The following is a 20,044-nucleotide window of genomic DNA, read 5'->3' on the forward strand; positions in this document are numbered from 1 at the left end:
AGAGGGAGTGTTGATTTGGGGTAGCATCGGATGTGCTCTAGCCACGAAATTTGGTGGAGAGGTTGGGGCACATAAGATCTCCAATACCCAAAAAGGGTTTGGGCAGATTCTAAACAGATCAGGAGATATTAAAATAATTAATATTTTTAATGGAGTCCCTAAGTCTAAACTTAGGGAAAATAAAATATTAATGTGTATTAATATGAATCTGTGTTAGAATGGTCCAAAAGACATGGATCAAGCCAGATCTAATCTTAGTCATTGATTAGGGGCTTAATCTCAACCGTTGAGATGTCAACAGAAAAAGTATAAGAGGCGACTTGAGGGGCACTTGGAGAAGATACTGAGGGAGACCAGTCACTGCAATTTCTGGAGCAGGGTTTGCTGAGGAATTGAACCAGTGGTCTGGAGAGGAGTCAGGAGGCAGAAGTACGAAACAGAGAGACGGGAGATCGGCACAGAAGAGGCAAACGTAGAGCCAGAGGAAGCCACGCTGAGGCAACAAAAAATACGCAGAGCTAGAAGGGCCTGCGTTATCCACGCAGAGGCTGCAAGAGTGACGCAGAGGCCTAGAGAGGTTGCGCAGAGCCTCAGTAGACAGACGCAGAGGGTTTCAGGCTGTAGCAGAGGTCAGTAGGGCCTACGCTGGGTTCAGAAAAGTGTTGGAAGTTTTTCTATCTGTGGGTAAGCCAGTTTCGCACCCTGTTGTACAAGAAAATTGTTGAATAACAAAATCCTCCCTTGCTGCACCAGTTTTCCCACATTGGGTTTTGCCGGGGACATTAGTCCAAAATAACTGTGTCAATGTCTGCATATGTTTGTTTCTGTATTAAGGTGTGATATCTGTAGCAGTATTTATTTAAATGTTTGTTGAAGTAATTTCATGAATAACTTATAATGAAATCAGTAGGAAAAGTAAATCAGTCGTTGCAGTGATAGAATTTTCACATATGCTTATTTCTAGTGCTTCAGATACCCTTATATCAAAATCCGGTGGGTTAGCAATGCCAATTGCAGTGGCTACTAAAGCAAAGGCGACTTTCATACCTCCAGTCAGTCCTTTACGAAGTACGAGAGAGTGAAGCGAACAAAGTTCCTTCTACAAATTAATTACACCAGAAGACTTGGAATATAAAGATATCCATGATGATACAAATATTATATATTAAATGTCTGAATAAAAATATGATTACAATTGAGAATGAGAGTCTTGTATATATAGCCAGGTAAGTACCCTTTCACGAACAAGCATGTCCCTAAGACATGCCTTTTCATTGTTAACTAACTAATCATTAATTAATTATTTATCGTTTATTATATTTACATTTATTATGAATTATGAATTATATTCATAACATAGTCTTTCCCTTTAAAAAGCTTTGTCCTCAAAGCTCACTGATGAAAGACTTGATCCCTTTTCCTTCTTCGAATGTCTTCTCGTCTCGGCATTGTCAACTTCATTGATACTAGTTGATATGATCCTCTAAGTGACAAACAAAATTGTCGCACGGAGAAGGGATCAAACCAACCTAGATTGATCTTCTGTGAAATCAATTTGATTGATGAATAGTTATCATAAGACTATATTCTGCAAAATTCAGTATCCTTGGGAACATAATTTTGTTGTTTATTTTCTGAATGATACTGGTATGTAGCTTGATTGGAAGGTCTACTCTTGTGATTTGGATGTTGATACATATCTCCTTTGGTTTGGCTTTCCTCTATCATATTAGTGGTTGATCCCTGATTTTCTTTAGGCACAGTTTTTGTTAAGTTGGCGACTGAATCATCATTTGGAATGTCCATTGTTTGGATTGTATCTTTTGCATATGTTTTAACTTCTCTAGACTCATCTTCTTCCTTGCTTGTGATATTGACTGGATCAGTGTTTATTCCCTTGTCTTCAACTTGGACTAAGACAATTGATGACTTCAATACTTCACCTTGAAGTTGTTCTAACTTGTCATTCAACGATATTTTGTCATTTTTAAATTTTTTTATTTGCATAAGTAGGGTTTGGTTATGATTTCTTAAACGTACAAGCTCATCATTTTCTGAATTACCGACTTTATTCTTAGTAGCTTCATCATCTTTTAGACTTTTGATTTGTTCTAACAATCTCTGATTAAGGCTTTTAAAACGTAAATTTTCCTCCTTTCTTTGATAGACTTTCGTTTAATTTTTTGTCAAAACCCTCCCTCTTTTTCTTGTTCTAACTTGTGCTTCTTAGTTTTACACTTTTTGACTTGTGCAAGAAGTTTCTCATTGTGGTTTCTTAGATGCAAAATGTCTTCGTTGTATTTTGTTGATTTTGCATGACCCCGCTCTGTGAGATCTTTACATCTCTTCTCTGAGGATTCACTCTTTTGTTGAAGTTTCATGACCTCTTCCTTTAATAGTTTTATTTGCATTTGCTCATTTTCTTGATGTTCTTCTATATTAAATAGTCTTCCACACCTTAGACAATTAAAATTGCAATTTTTTTGAATATATGTATATCCAATTACGTTTAGACAAGATGGACATTTAGTCCAAAATAGTGATTCTTGTGTGGAACCAATTTTGACTTCTTCTTTTTTTAATCTTCTATTATTTTTTTTAGATTTTTCTTTCAATATAATTGTTTAACTCTCTTTTTATATAATTTCTTCTTTTTATTTCTGACTTTATATATAGCTCTCTTCCTTTTTTTTACATATATCACTTTTTTTAAATGACTTTCGGTTTTTTTAATATAATTTTTTTTCCTAATATAGTTTTTTTTTGTTATATTTTTTTCTAACTTAATTAATTTATAGGATCCAAATAATTAGTTTAACTAACTTACATATATATATATATATATATATATATATATATATATATAATCTTTAACTATAAACCTTGAATCGATTTTTTTAAACAGTGTGATGTTAGGCCTAATTATGAAACTAGCATACGTTGAGTGGATTCTGGAGGACAGAACGTTGACTGGATTACGACGAAGGGCACGAAAATTGGCAGTCATGACTGGACTACAACAGACGGCCAGAACAGGGCAATGGTTGTGCAGTCAGAACCGGGGTTACAGTCAGAAACAATGAACGGGCAGACAGGGATGAGCAAGTGACAAGGACGCGAGTTGTGCAGCAGTGGAAGGGTGCGGCCTAGGTGCAATGGACAGTAGTTTCGAGCGAATGTAACATCATGCAGCGGCGAGGGAATTTGACCAGATGCGTGGACAGTGAAGGAGTGGTTTGGACTAGACAGACTTACGCAGCAAAGTGACAGTGTTTGCCAGCGGTGACGGAACAATGGACAGCAGGAAGCCATAGGGTTTTAGTCACAGCGGGGGTGGCATTGGCTGGGACGTTGATGTAGAGCAAAAACGTTGTGGACGTTAGGTGGACGCTGCGGCTATGCAGCGGTGGCTTGCAGAGCCGCGTAAAACCGCGTACAACCTTGTGTGCTTGCATCAAGGTGTAAAAACAATGTGTAATAGCGTCGACATGAATTGAGCTAGGGCGTAGAACGAAATCCGTTGTAGGGGCAACGACGGCGGAGGGTCAAGTTGTCGAGGCCTTGTCTCTTTATTTATTTATTTATTTATTTGGCCAAGGGCCGAACAACAACTGCGGAATGGAGAAGCTCCCACTTCGTAGCGAAACGCTTGAGTCTTGACGTCAACAATGTCGACGACAAGTTGGTGGCCAAAGGCCTAGTGGTCAGCCAAACGTGGCTCTGATACCAAATGAAGTGAACAAAGTTCCTTCTACAAATAATTACTCCAGAAGACTTGGAATATAAAGATATCCATGAGGATACAAATATTATATATTAAATGTCTGAATAGGAATATGATTACAATTGAGAATGAGGGTCCTGTATATATAGCCAGGTAAGTACCCTTTCACGAACAAGCATGTCTCTAAGACATGAGGATACAAATATTATATATTAAATGTCTGAATAGGAATATGATTACAATTGAGAATGAAGGTCCTATATATATAGCCAGGTAAGTACCCTTTCACGAACAAGCATGTCTCTAAGACATGCCTTTTCATTGTTAACTAACTAATCATTAATTAATTATTTATCGTTTATTATAGTTATATTTATATTTGCATTTATTATGAATTATGAATTATATTCATAACAGAGAGCTAGGCTATAAAGGATCTACGGCAACAAGTGCCTTTCGGCCAGCTGAACCTCGAAGAGCTCCCGAGAGGCAACATGTTACTTCTGAAGGTCCATACTTGGATGTTGCAACCAGTGTGACTGCTGGTGTAAGTGACATTCAGAGTCGTCCACATTTAGATATTGATCTTAATGTGCCTGATGAAGGAGTAGTGGAAGATGCTTTGATGACTTTGTTTCCTCTCAATTTTTTCCACGTGTGACAAGTTCAGAGCTCGCTACTGTAAGTGGTCATAATTTTGTGTTTTCATCAAGGGAACTGTCTACTGGTAGTGGGTATGCTAGTGATGGAAAGCCACATTTGGATTTAAATCGTCTCGAGGGATATTGCACATTAGAATAGAAGAGAAGAGCATATCAGAGATGGAGGAGGAGGTGGAATGGAGATGGAACAAACACGAGCAGGCGTTGGAGCGATGCCACTAAGCCATGGCCTGACTACCTCGAGCCCTTTGACAGAGAGCAATACCACCATTACAGAGAACGCCAATCATATGGAAGTTCTTTCTTATCCAGAGAAAAATCTTTGATCCATAGACTGGAAGGTAGGGTCTTATATGATGAGAAAGAAGTGTCTTTATATCCCAATCCTACTCTTTTTCTTGAAGCTATCAAGCAAGAGGTGGAGAGTTTTGATGTTGGAGATCTTGAAGCATCTCCTAGAAGGCACACTTCTTCGATTAAGAAAAAGGGCACATACAGTGACAAGAAATCACCCCAGTTTGAGGACAGGCTTGAAACTGGTACATAGTCACTACATCCTTTTTTGAAGACGGTAAAACAAGAAGTAGATGAAATCTCAGATAGTGGATAAACAACCTTTGCACGCTTTGCATCAATCCTTGACTCTTCTTTGCAAGGCTTCATATCATTTCCAGATCTTATTCTGCAATTTGAGAATACTTGTCAAAGGTTTCTGAGCTACTTGGGAAAGAAGCCATTGGGAGGCATCGAGTTATAGAAGATAGATTCATGAGACAAAAGGCTCAAATGTTACTACATGAACAAAAGGCATGCTCAGATGTTACTAGATGAACAAGAGGCTTGTGACTTGGTCATGACAGATCACACAACACAGCTATGCCTTTGAATTGTTCAATCATTGGAAGATCTTGCATCTAAGATCGCTGATTTTGACAAGAAGGTAAAAAGATGGTATGTTGGTTCTTAACTTCACAAGTTAGGTATCTGGCATCAAACATAGCAGCTATTAAGAAAAAGGTCTCGCAGTTCAATGCTTGTCTACTGTTTGGGAGAATCCTTATACTTCCGTCGTCCAAGCCATAGCCCAACGACTGGCTAACAACCCAATCTGCCGTCCAAGTCGCTGCCCACACACCTTCCTATCAATTCTCACCCGTTGTTTGGTGTTATTGCAAGTCAATACGATTCCAACCACTGTTTGGGAGAGTCGTGACTATAGTTAATATATAATATATATATAACTCAACTACATAAAAATGAATTATATAATTATAAAATAAAATATAATTATATAACTATAACATCTTAACTATATAAAGTTTAATTATATAATTATAAAATAAACTAGCATACCCCCAAAGTGGGGGAATGAAACGTCGAAGAGAATACAAGCTTCATATATGTGTGTGGGGTTCACATACGCCAAAGATAGGTGACCACTACATCCACACATATTTGCCACCCAAAGGGATCACTTTTTGTCGGCTCAATCACCCGCAAGGCTGTCGAGATAATTGAACCTGTGATCTCTCAATAGTAAAGGTGTTTTAATGATAGGGACTTGACCAATTGAGATAACCCTCTGCCACCCGAAGGGACCACTCTTTGTCGGCTCAATCACCCCCGAGACTTTCGAGATAATTGACCCTGTGACCTCTCAATAGTAAAGGTGCTTTAATGACGAGGACTTGAACAATTGAGATAACCCTTGTGGCTACAAGGTTGATATGTTACAATAGAAAAATAACTTGTTATTTTTTTAACCAATGAATATAAGTGAAAAATAACTATAAATTGCAAAAAAATTGTTCCCTCAAAAACATATTTGATAAATACAATAAGACAATTAAAATTAGAGAATGTTTTTTACTACCCTAAATTAAATGTTATAACCACTAAAATTTATAATATACTCAAACTATTTATCTATTAATCCATTTCTCTTACAAAATTAATAAGAAAGAGAACATATAAATCATTTCACTTTGCATACCCATTCATCTCATCACTAAATTGTTAAAATATTCAAAACTTAAATTTAGTATAACAGATTTACTATTCATTCAAAGGTCTTTAACACACTATTTAGGATAGAGTATGGATAAATTACCTCCACTCCATTCTTCAATGCTACCATCCACTCTATGTTATATAATCAAATAAGTTGATGGGGAGTTTTAGTATACCATTATTTATGTTGTGAGTATTCAAAGTTAGCATTACATCATATTTTTGCATTTTCTTTAATAAGATTAATAGTAATAAACAAAAGGAATAATTTGCATAGGTAAACCCCCTTTGTGAAGTTCTAAACTAATAGTGTTCATCAAAGTTCCAAATTAATAGTGTTCCTCAAATCTAGGAAAATAACTTTTAATACATTCAATGAGATAAGTGATTTTTTACTAAGCATGAATTTATATTTTTAACATGATTTTCTAACTTGAACTTATATTTAGTAATTATATATGGCCTCACTATGCATCCATTTTTTATAAGCTTAAGTGACTCGCATGTGTTTACAAGACATCTTAGGAAGGATATATTATCATATAAATGTCTCATATATATATATATATATATATATATATATATATATATCATTTTAGAGTTTTCATAGTCATTCAATTTTGTTTTTCTTAATCACATTGTATCATCTTGAAAATTAAAATTAGATTAATTTTCTAATAGTTATGTTTCTTTTTTCTTTTTCACGATTAGTTATTTGAAGGGAGAGTTGAGAAATGTTTTATTTAATTTGATATTTTTAAATTATAATTACACAAAAATTTATCTAAAAAGAAAGTTGAGAAATGTTTTATTTATCTTTTCACAATTAGTTATTTCAAAGGCGCGTTGAGAAATGTTTTCTTTATTTAATTAATTTTCAATTTTCAATTTTTTTGATTTAAAATATTATGAATTCTAATATTCTATATAAATTTATTATTATTATTATTATTATTATTTGTTTAATTAAAAAAACATATAATATTGTATAAATAAAAATTATATATAAATAGAATCAATATTTTTCTCATTCAAATTGATTGTTATTTTCTTCTATCTTATTTATAATATAATCTTTCATTTACCAAAAATAATAATAATCCACTGATTATAACAGGTTCTCAAATTTATGGAAATGATTGGTAAATGCAAATAGACATCAAAACATTTATCCAGTGTTCCACAAGGTCGCGTCCCCCCATCCAGTGTTCCACAGGGTCAAGTTACCTAGCTCCCTCATGCTCCAGGGACTTGGGGATGACTAAGGGTCATTTCCCCACGCTCCCAAAAAAAAGGTACGCGAGGAATCTCGAGAGGGGTTGTTTCCTCTAAATTTGGGGTTGAATCCTCAAAAGGGGGTCGTACGGTCGTCTAACGTTGTTTCCTTAGACAAAATTCGACCTTTTTTTTAAATCATAAATTTATAATTTTATTATAATATATGTTTAACGTTGCTTGAAGGGTTTTAAGTTTTATTTCATCCTTATGTCACCGATTGTTGAACCGTTGTTGGACGAGTCCCATAGTGCCGACAAGTTCACTGTTCCATAATCATTGTGCCATCTCTGTCAACGAGTTCCATTGTGCCAACGTCGGACAAGTTCATTGTGTCGACTCCAATCCAATTGTGTTGATGCCCATCCATTGTCCATCACACCTCTAGAGTCTTCAACATTGTCATCGTCGTCCATCACACGCTCAGTTCCCATTGCCGCCGTGACCACACTGCCCACTGCCGATGTGACCACAGTGCACATCGCACCTCTGGAGTCTGCCGCCTGACCACAGTGCACACTGTGACTCCAAGTGCATAGTAAGTAACTCAGCACGCTAGCGGCTAACCTGTCACTATTCTTTTTTTAATTTCCTTTTGTAAATTTTTAGATTTTTTATTTTTTTTTTAATTTTCATTGTTCAGTGTTGTTGACTATGTGTATTATATTTTTTTGTAAATTTTGAACTTTCCTAATTTTCAGACTTTCAGTCGTTGTTGACTGTGTAATATCATATATGTATAGTGTTAGTATTACATAGTTAACAACGACTGTTGACTGTGTAAATTTGTATTTTAATTTTTTTTATTTTCATTGTGTACCAGTATGCATACGCCATAAAACTTTTATTAAAAATAAAATTTAAATTTAAACAGTAAACCCTTCTTGCAGGTTGCAACATATAAGTTACATTGAACTTACAACTATGAGTTATTTTGGGAATAGTGGGAACACTAACAGTGACAACAACTACAGTGATAGTGAGTAACATGATCCACAAGAAGAAATAGAAATTGAAAGCAGTCACAGGGGGGCGAGAACATGGTGTAGATTCTAAAGGCCCACCAACAGATCTAGAAAAAATTGCAAAGGGGAAATTTAATCCTCTAAAACCACTTCTAATCTGTGTAACCAGACTTCCAAAAAAAGTTCCAAAAGTTGGTGGTGTCTCACGTGATTGAGTCTGCAATATTTGTGAGAATCACTTTGTTGGCAGTTATACTAGGGTGAAGCAACATATTTTGGCTATTACAGGTAAAGGAGTCAATGTGTGTCCCTCAAAGAACATGAATTCAACTCAAAGAGAGCAACTTTGGAGGCTAGAAAGGGCAGCCTCTGGAAAAGGATTATTTTCTAGCAGAAATGTTGATCCATGCACAAATATGCCTCCATCCAGTGCTTTGTCAAAAAAGACAAAGGGTTCTATTGGTGCATCTCGTTCTTGTGCAATGGGTGCTATAGTGTCTAGGATGTACAATGTTCTAGATCGAGATGACACAGATGATGCAATTGGCAAATTTCATTTTGCTAATGGAATTCCCTTCCATGTTGTTTGCTCTCCTTATTACAAGGAAATGGTCCAAGCAATTGCAAGACTAGGACCTTCATATGTACCACCCAGAAAACATAAGCTAAGAACAACAATTTTAGATAAACAAGTGTCCAAAATTAATGTGCAAAAAGAGAGAACGAGACAAACATGGTTGAGGTTTGGTTGCTCTATTGTTATGGATGGATGGACTGACATCTGAAAACGCCCACTAATCAACATCATACTGACATATTCAGAAGGTCCATTCTTTCTTAAAGTTGTTGATTGTTCTGGAAAGCGCAAGAATGCATCTTTCCAATTTGAGCTTCTTCGAGAAGCTATAAAGGATGCTAGGCCTAATAATGTTGTGCAGGTTGTGACAGATGCAACAGCAGTTTGTAGATCAGCTGGGTTATTGATTCAAAGCAGGTATCAACATATTTTTTGGACTCCTTGTTGTGTGCATGCACTCAATAACGCACTAAAGGATATTGGCAAGATTAAGTGGATACCAGACTTGGTGACAGTTGCTAGAGACGTGCAAATGTTTATCTGCAACCACTACACCTCCTTTGTTAAATTTAGGATCACATGTTCTTTTCATACAAGACCCTCACATGAGTGTCTCTCCACGACTCCAAGTCGTTCTCGGAAGGTCAAGAACTTGACCTTCCCTAGGGGCTTTGTCAGAATATCAGCGACCTGCTCATCAGTCCCAATGTGATGGAGCCTTATTGCTCCTTGTTGTACCATATCCCGGATAAAGCAGTCCCTGATATCTATATGCTTGGAGCAATCATGAAACACGGGATTCTCTGATAATCGGATCCCACTTTGGTTGCACAGAGGATCACGGTGGTATCCTGCACATGTCCAAACACCTCACTGAAGAGCTTCCTCAACCAAACAGCTTGACAGCAAATCCATAGAAATACTTTCCCACTTCCGCTCTAGAATAAGGAGAGGCTGGAGCAACGCAGCCATATGTGTGTGCTCCCCTTTATTCCTCTTACAGGTACTACACTCTTGCACGTGTCTCAAGATGTCCCCCTTGAGGCCCCTCCAAGTGAATCACTCCCTGATAGTCGATAAGTTTTAAGGAACCCTGGATGTCCTGCCATAGGTGAATCATGGCCTACCTGCGTGATCTTCTCCCATAATTGTAATCTTAGCACCAAGTAAATCATGTTCTTATAAAATATCACCTCATTCATCACCCTATACCTGTCATCCCCAAATAAGCCATCCAAAATCTCGCATGCTTGTTGGTTCTTGGAGTACTCCACTAAAAGTTGTGCCCCCCCAATCTTGGGTGATGTCCAGATATAATTTGTCGCGGGCATCTTGGAAAGTGTGTCTACCACTACATTATGCTTCCCCTTGACATACTCTATCTCAAAATCATATGCTTGGATCTTGCTGACCCACTTCCGCTACCTATCATTAAGTTCCTTATGCTCCAAGAAGAATCTGAAACTGTTATGATCTATTTTCACTTTGAACCTGTTAACCACCGAATATTGTTAGAATTTAGCCAATGCATGCATTATGGCAAGCATCTCCTTGTCAGATATACAGTACATCCTCTCATACTCCTGAAATTTCCGACTCTCAAATGTTATGGGGTGTCCTCCCTACATCAATACTGCCCCAATGCCCTCCCCTGAGGCATCACACTCCAGTACAAAGGGCTATGAAAAATCCAATAGTGTCAAGACTGCACAGGAACTCATCACTACCTTAAGGCATTCAAAAGCTTCCTGCACAACATCTATCTACTCAAATGCACTCCTTTTTGTGAGATTTGTGTGGGGTGCTGCCAGTGGTGAAAATCCCTTCACAAATCGTCAATAGTAGATGCAGAGACCCGGGAATCCTAGCAATTTTGTCACGTTCCTAAGGGTAGGCCAATCCAAAATGGCCTGGATCTTCTCCTAATGTACCTGCACTCCATCCACTCCAATCACATAGCCCAAGTGCAACATCTTTGTCAAGCTAAACTCGCACTTGGACACCTTGGCATACAACTGTTGTTCCTCCAAGTGTTGTAAATGCTCCTCCCATGTCCGGTTGTATATTAGGATGTCGTCAAAGAACACCAGTACGCATATGCGCAATTGCTTGCAGAGCACGTGGTTCATGCAAGACTAGAAGGTAGTTGGAGCGTTGGTTAGCCCAAAGGGCATAACCAGGAACTTGAAATGCCCATAGTGGCACCCAATCACTATGTTGGGGATATCCTGCTCTCTCACACGAATCTGATGGTACCTTGAACGCAAGTCGATCTTAGAGAAGTACTTGGCTCCTCTCAGCTCATCCATCTGTTCATCAATACGCGAGATGGGATACTTGTTCTTCAGCATCCTCTTTTTCATGGCCCTGAAGTCAATACACATGCGTAAAGTTTCATCCTTCTTCACCAGCACCACTGAAGAAGTAAAGGGGATGTTTGTAGGGGTGATGATGATAGCTTTGACGCCCTTCTCCAACTCAATCTTGTGCTCAAAACCTCTGTCTGGGGGGCGGCCCGGTGGAATGTCTCCAAAGACCGCCTGGTGCCTCTCCAACACTGCAAGGATATCTGCGTGTCGCTGTCACGCCCAAGTCCTTGTATTTGAAGTCCTGAGCTCCACCACCCATGTTATCTCCCCATGTCGCAATTTTGCCTCCATCCAGTTGGCTGATATTGTCTGTGGTGGATAAGAGTGCATGCCCCTCAACACAACCAGCTACCCATCAGGGCCCATAAACTCTATCTCCAATGCCCCGTAATCTGTAGTGACATGCCCAAGAGAGTACAACCATTGGACACCCATCACAACATTGGTATCTTGCATGTTCATCACAAAAGAAGTGGTTGGTCACTAAATAGTTCCCCATAGTCAAGGTCATCTTGGGGACTTATCTGGTACACTGCATGGTCTAGTTTTCTGGTACCAGTACTAAAAAAAAGCTCAAACGGTTGTGTAGGTAGCGCGTTTTTCTCTGCCATCTATGCATTAATGAAGTTGTGGATGGCCCCACTGTCTACCAACACAGACACACGTTGCCCATGAATAGTGCCTCTAGTCCACAATGTCAAATATCTCAAAACCCCTGTGAGCTAACCAATGATACCTCATGTGGGGATTGTTAAACTCGTGGCTCCTCCTAAACCTAGGGGCTCATCCTCTCCTCTAACTGCCTCATGCTCGGCCTCCTCTTCTGCTTTCTATCCGAGAACACCTCTATATAATGGGCCTTGCCCTTCATACATCTGTGGCCTGGGGCCCATGGCTCCTGACAGGTGAAGCAAAGCTTCCTCCTCTAGAGGTTCCTCCTGGTCTCATCATCAACTTGCCCTTGTCCTATCAACTCCCTCTATGGAGGCCTAGTGTCCTTACCCCTCTGAGGAAAGGTATATTTGGGAGGTGTTGGTGCTCTAGTCTTAGGGATTGCATCTAGCATGTCTCTAGTCTGGGTAATAGCGTCCTACAAAGATACGGGCTTATTAGCCCTCACCAAGCCACGCAATGGTTTTTCCAACCCCGCAATGAATAGCATAATCAGCCTTGCCTTCGAAATATTAGAAACCATCACAACCAATCTCTGGAACTCTACCACGTACGCCTCAGCACTACTTGTCTACCTTAGATTTGCTAACTCTTGGAAGTGCAACTTTGGGTCCTTGTTAAAGATCTCTATGAGCATCCTCGTGAACTCTATGTAAGAGGTGATGGTGGCATGTCCTAGCGTAATCAACCTGTGGTACCACCACTCCTACGCATCTCCATCCAAGTGCAAGGTGGCGAACCTGATTGCATTTACCTATTGCATGGGGTTCAGTTGCAAGTAAGTATCCAACTTTTGTACCCACGCCCCATCTAAACTCTTGGCTGACCCATCATAGTTGGGAAGTGCAATCTTTGTTGTAATCACGATTGTCGTTACACCAAAACCCACAGGTGTTAGTAAATGAACACATCGCCAGAGTTAACGCATCCACGAGAGGCGGTTAAGCACATGTCGCAAAACACACAAGGAGCGTTGGTTTATCCAATGTCCAATAATCTCCCCCCCTCCCCCGCCACGAGCCGGGTGTGATTCAAACTCGAGACCTTTGGCTCTGATACCACTTGTTGGAATCATGATTGTTGTTACACCAAAACCCACAAGTATTAGTAAACAAACGCATCGCTAGAGTTAACGGATCCACGAGAGGTGATTAAGCACATGTCGCGACACACACGGGGAGTGTTGGTTTATCCAATGTCCAACAATCTTCCCCGCCATCTTCTGTGTATCCTGGTTTTGTTGGCTCCCTCTATATTATGGTCTGGATCTGGTTCTATGTTTCTCCTGCAAATATATGATAAAGCAAATATACCGAAAAATAACAAGATAGAAATAGAAATGCTTCTTTATTGATCAAACCCTTGAGGTAGAGCAACACCATACAATCACTCCTTAAGGAAGGAGAACACTCCACCAGCCATATGCTTGTCAATACAATATTCCTTGACACCTCTCAATGAGGAGTCTCTAGCCTCTATATAAGATTCATACATACAATACCATGGGTCATTACCATGGTTCTCTCAATACCATGGGCTTATCACATTATTGCTAACAACTTGTGGTCCCTTACATGATGCAAGTTAACCACTTTATTTATTAACTATGGCCCATCTCATTATTACATTATTCCCTTGGGTACCTCCCTCTGTACCCCATACTATCACCCCTAGGTATACTCCACATGTACTTGCAGTAATATGGTGAAGGGTGTGGCCATGAGTCTCATTCATTAGATGACTATGGCATTGTTCTTGTAGCGAGTTGAATCTACAAGTTTACAAAGCAAGAAGGAATACATTTCTTTATTAGTTGATAAGTAATCTTGATGATGTAAAATTTTTAGCTACATACAGAGTGTTATTAACCCAATTAATTATTTCATGTTACTTATTCATGGCAAACAAATTCTTCTGCGGGAAATAAATAATAACATAAGCAGCACCAATCACAAAAATAAATTACAGGAAATATACGAGAAACCAATCACACAATTTACACCAAAGTTTTTGGACAAAAAACGTCTATGGAAAAACCCCAATGTGGGGAAAACTAGTTTTTTAGATCTGAGGGGTTTTATTAATTTCTTCAGCAAAACTGCTATTGAGAAAATACACAAACAGCTTCCCTGACATTGGCAAAGCTCCGGCAATATTTTTATCACCACCTCTACACCTTTAAACAAATCAAACTGAAAAACTTCATTGTCTACCTCTGTAGATCAACTCGGCCCTTCCTGCAATTTGCACTCCCTTCTTGCAATCGCACTAGATAAGTGGGAACGCACTACTCTTCTCAGAAATTCACACTGCCTCAAGGAAATCGATCTAGCAAGTTATACTACCTCCACTAACTCGCGCAAGCCACTCACACTACCTCCAGCAATTTGCACTGGCAATTGACAAATCAATTTAGACCTCTGGCAACTTGCACTAGTAAACTAGCAAACTCGCACTTCCAAACTCGAAATACTTCTGCAGTAATAATTCAGCCCTGTTAAACTCCCTCTAAAACTCAGAAAATAAAGAATAATCCAGGAAATATCTCTCCTCGATCACTGATGGGGAAACCCTCTGGTGCCTTCTGAAAATCACTCACTCGCTGTGCCTCCAGTGTTGCCCATCGGTTCCCTTTATAGTCTCTCATTCACTTTCCCTAAGTTGGACTTGGGAAATTAAAAAACCACTAATTGACATAATTAAAGATATTTTCCCTAGGTGAAACTTAGGAAAATTACTTGGGCTTGGAGATAATTAATTCCTCCATGTTCTTAGTCTCAACGACACCACTTAAGACCATAGTTTTCAAAACCATTTTAAAAAACCGGTTACCGGTCTAATCGGCCGGTTAGCAAGGCCGCCGGTCTAGACCGGCCAAAAAACCCGGTTGGAAGGCCCCCTTCGCCCAGTTTTTGCCCTAACCGGTGGAAAACCGGCCGGTTTAGGACGGAACCGGCCGGTTTGTATCAAACCGGCCGGTTTTAGGCATGCTCTTCAAACGAAACAGTTTACTGATCATATAAAATACCACTGGTGACTGGTTAGAAGGCTGTCAAGGTTTACAAGATGTACATGCAGTTCTACAGTTCTATGATGAATATGAGGCCTGATCTACATCAACAGTATGTGTCTGCAAAGTAAAACATATGAAGCAATCACTGAATTTGCTATCAGTGATTTTTCATTCTTGTAGACTGTCCGTGGACCGGTATAGGTCTGCAGAAAATCAGAACTATTGGTCTCAGTATATCTTGAAGTTTGAACTTGAAGACTCATTATAGATTAATCAGGGACTGTAAGGTATCCTTAAATCCTTAAGGACAACGATGAACAGTCTTCAATCATGCCAAATGAAATAGTGCTAAAGCAAGAAGAAATGACAAGAAGTACAATATGGATTGTGGCTCAAAGCAAGTCATAGCCACATATAAGAAATGTGAGATCTTTACTCATATACTGAAAGACTGAAGTGTGGAAATATTATACTGTGAATCTTGCATTGCATATGATTACTGATGGGTATTTGAAGAACTGTATCTGTGATGCTCACCCTTGAAATAGAAAATGGACCACTTTCACTAGCATGCCTTTGGAGAAAGCACATTGTGGTAAAGGGAGTTCTATCACAGTGGAAATGAGACCAAGTACTTCTTCAGTTGAAACTTGAGAAATCAAAGGTCCTCCCTTGAAAAGGTCAAATCTTTTGCAGCAGGCCAAAGACATAAAGGACATGTTGGATTGAAGATTGATGCCATATGCATTTACTACTATGAACACTTAGGTTCTGAAATCTAATGCTAAGGCCTGAATAATGAAGATCATTATTTGCACAAAATGTTGCTACAGAGATTTGGAAGCAGTGATGGACTTCATCACATGAGCAAAGGCTCTAGGGTTTTGACATTTGGGTGTGAAAAAGGAACTTCTGAAATTGGAAGGACTGTAGGCCAATGGCCTCATAGCTTGCACCATTGTTTTTGGACTTTATAGGCCATTTAGAGCCTCATTTCTTATGTATTTTGCTATTTTGTCGATGATATGTATTGCACTCAGTGCCATTTTGATATATTCACCTTTACATGGTATATAAATGAGCAAACTTTGCATATTTTGTCTCTATTGGCTTGGAATCATGGTTTTACATCTTAAAAATAGTTTTGTTTCATTAAAAATTAATTATTTAATGTTTTTTTAAAAACCGGTTCGTTTAGACCAAACCAGTCCCGGTTAGACCGGTTCCGGTCCGTAAACCGGTTCATTAGGTGGACCGGTCCGGTCACCGGTTCCGGTTTTAAAAACCATGCTTAAGACTACAACACTTATCCAAGCTACAAAATCTAACATATGACAAAGATGAAGGCATTGGAGGAAATATACCACAGAAGCAGCCTCTTTCCAGTGAGATATTTTGGCAGTTCTGTGATCTGGTTATTATAAGCAGAAAGCCCAAGTTGAACCTTGTCTAGTATGTCTAATATCAACATGAAGTAAAGCCTAAAACTTGTATTGACTGATTAAACATGCCAAAATCACCTTTCTCATTTTGAATTTTTTTCTTCTAGCCAATCCCCTGATTCATGGGGTTACCCTCATTCCTCACTCGGTATTTCTTTTAGCAGATTTAGGTTAAGGAGAGCCAACATTGAAATTCTCCTTGCTAATCCTGTCAAACAGGGAATGCTCATTCAAATGCCTTGGGTGGATCGGAAACTAAATCAAAAAGGTGTTGTTTTGACTTTTTATGGTCCATACTTGCATGCAAAGAAAAAGGCAAAAAAGAGAAAGTTGTTGTTGTCAAAGAAAGCAGGAAACATAAAGTCAGAATTACCTTATGCTAAATTTGATCAAGCAGAACGGGATTAGTTTGACTTGCTCTACATTATTGGAGTATTGATTAGTTCACAAGAGAACTCATGGAGATATTTAAGCACTTCATTGAAGTAGGAAACGTACTAGCAGGCATAAAAGCAGTGAATTAGGGTTCTAAACAACAGCAAGAGATGCTTAATCCAGTGCTGGCATGATGTGGCAGTAGTGACTTGTTCGTTAGTAAAAAATCACCCAGCAGTATGGAGAGGTCGATTTAAGCAATCAGAAAAAGGAAAGTTTTTCCAAACAGAAAGAAAAGCCATTAGAAGGCAAGGAATAGGTAGTCAAACAGAAATGGAAAAAACTATTCCAAAAGCAAAAAAATGGGTCATATTTAGCTTGCATGCAGAGCTTTTGCCTTAATCTACGCTTTATTTCCTCCTTTTTTCCAGCAGTTAGAGTGACATGCTTTAGAGGAGATGAGAGTTCAATATATTCAGAGTTTAGAAGTAGAGGAAGGGTTAGACAGTTTCTTTCTTGGGACTGTTTCGTCACGAAGGACAGCTTCTCACTCTTCCACTTATCAGACCTAGGCCACTACCTTCAGTACAAGCAAGGAGATCAATGGCAACCTGTCACTATGACTCACTATGATGCAAATAATCTCTTGGGTAACATGTAATGTAATACAACTATGATTTGTTCTAGTTCTATGAATCTTTTGGCTGTTGTTGATTAAATTATTTTTTGCAGCATTATAGTAGTCCACTGTGCATTTACTTTGAATTCTTCTCGCTTAAGGTGCACATTCTCTCATTCATTTACATTCATTTTGTTTTGACCTCTATCTCTAGAATTTGATATCAACCACTTACGAACATTATTTGAAAGTTACCCTCATTCTTCATTGTTTATAGACGGCCCAAAAGGAAGTCCTTTGTGGGATGATCATCTTGGAATTTTTACAGAATTTTAGGTTAGATGGTAGTATATGTCCCTTAGGAACACCCACCTGAGAGTGGAAAAGCACCATGCCAAAAAGAGAAGCCAATCTACCTGTGCACATTTGCATGATAACAGCGTCATGGGTGGAATGACACTGAAAATAAGCATGGCTAGTTGCCAACAGAGAAATGGGTGAATAGAGATTCGAGAAGAATTAAACATAAGCATGAGGAAGTAAGAACAGGAAAAACATGAAGTCATTCATAGGCGAAAACAATGAAGTAAAAAGCTCTAAAAATACATTAGCTGCCAAGTAGAAATATCCAAAACAGCAGTAAAACTCACATGCAGATAGCTGAACAGACTGCACTGCTCTTAATTTGCAACATGAATATCAAATAGCAAAACCATTTCTTGTGCTTTTTAGACTTCTATGTTGCATATTTTTGTGCATGGTTTTAATGTTCTCTCGCATATAAACTTTTACAACTGTATCAACCCAGCAAACACAACTTTAATATGGTTTGCATACAAGAGCCATTATCTATTGCCTAATTATTACCTGCTGATTGAAGGCATCTGTGAGAGACGAATTTTCCTGAGCCAATGATTCAGCCAATGTTCTTGAGGCATCAAGCGCTCGTTGCAAGGCAAATTTCTCCTGTGTCAAATCTTCGATATGCTGTAATTCATAAAATCAAACAAGAAATATTGAAGCATGAGCAAGATACGACAATATCATGCTTGAACTTTTTATTTCTTTAAATCCAAAATATCTTCGTAATCATAACATAAACAAACATTGGAGATAAAGTAAAGCATCCAACAGCATCAACATATACGTTTGGTTCTTCCAACATTCAGAATATTTATAACAAATTTATTAAGCAATAAAAAAGTGCAGCAGTGAAACAAACAGGACATGCAAGCTTGAAACAATAGTATATGAATGTGAATGTGCAGGCACACACACAAAAGGTTGGCTGGCTGCTGCTATCCAACACCAGCCTACTTCCTGTGACGTGCATTAGCCCAGTAAAAAAAATGTTCATACTAAAAATGTTATGATGGGAAGAAACAAATGCAGGCCAAAATGAAGCTATTAAAATATTTTTATAAGCTGTGAAGCCCATGGAAGCCAACATTAGAAACAAAGAAAGTTTTTATCATCTGGTCATTAATTACATGGGTCTGCCTCTTGCTAACATATTAACATACCTACAAGTTCAAAACCCATGAAACCCCGAAAAACTTGTTCCAGATTTATTCCTTTGCCAACCCTGCAAGGGCCTCTTCGTAGGCTGTCGTCAAGGTAATAACCCCCGGCTTCCATTCTGAGGAAGAAACCGTTGTTAGGAGATCATCATCCTTGGGTTATTGTGTTTCATTCTTCTTGGATGCTTGTTCATGTTAAAGTTCTTTTCTTTTTGTGGAAGAAATGCACTGAACATCTATTTAATGATAGAGATAGCCTTCACAAATTTCTTGTGGTATAATGGTGCACTAGTTTGTCTGAGCCTGTTAGATTCCAGATGGAAATGGCCCATTTAAATTGATCACTGGATTCCTGGGGGTTGACCCACTGCCAGGTATTTCCCCTGTCAAGTGAGCACACTCTCACATTCACGATGACAGGGATCACCACAGCAGGCCGATGCTATTTAGCGGTTTGGACTTATGTTTATTTGCAGCTGTATGTAAAGAGTGTTTTGCCACAAGCCAACCTGTTGTCGCACAAAATGTCTAGGCACCGCAACAACGGCTGAGATCGGGGGCTTTCACCCTGATCCCCAATCTCTCTGTTTAAGTTGTCTCCCAACAACGAGCTAAGGGGGCTAGACCCTTTGGAAATGGAAAGGAGGAGAACTAGTTGGGAAGTTAGAACCAACCAGTTCGGGAGACACATTCAAGCGACCAAGCACTTGTTTGAGATTTAACAAGACTTATAGGATTCAATTAGATTTAAACAATTGATATCAATGCCTTATGGAGTCAACTATCTTGCTAGGAAATTTAGGACCAAATAATTGATTAAA

General features: G+C 38.7%; 1 protein-coding gene across 1 annotated transcript in view; it reads right to left on the reverse strand.

Moving 5' to 3' along the window:
- LOC149244733 (protein BLISTER-like) overlaps positions 1-20,044 on the reverse strand; it is a 111,536-nt gene that overhangs the window by 64,382 nt on the left and 27,110 nt on the right. Inside the window, exon 2 of the mRNA XM_089374979.1 lies at positions 18,571-18,690. Within this exon, the coding sequence (XP_089231105.1) occupies positions 18,571-18,690 (120 nt within the window). The remainder of the gene's footprint in view (positions 1-18,570; positions 18,691-20,044) is intronic.

This window comes from Pinus tabuliformis, chromosome 8 (genome assembly GCF_031772625.1).
Source record: "Pinus tabuliformis cultivar Carrire ecotype Pingquan chromosome 8, CPIR1, whole genome shotgun sequence".
Taxonomy (NCBI): domain Eukaryota; kingdom Viridiplantae; phylum Streptophyta; class Pinopsida; order Pinales; family Pinaceae; genus Pinus; species Pinus tabuliformis.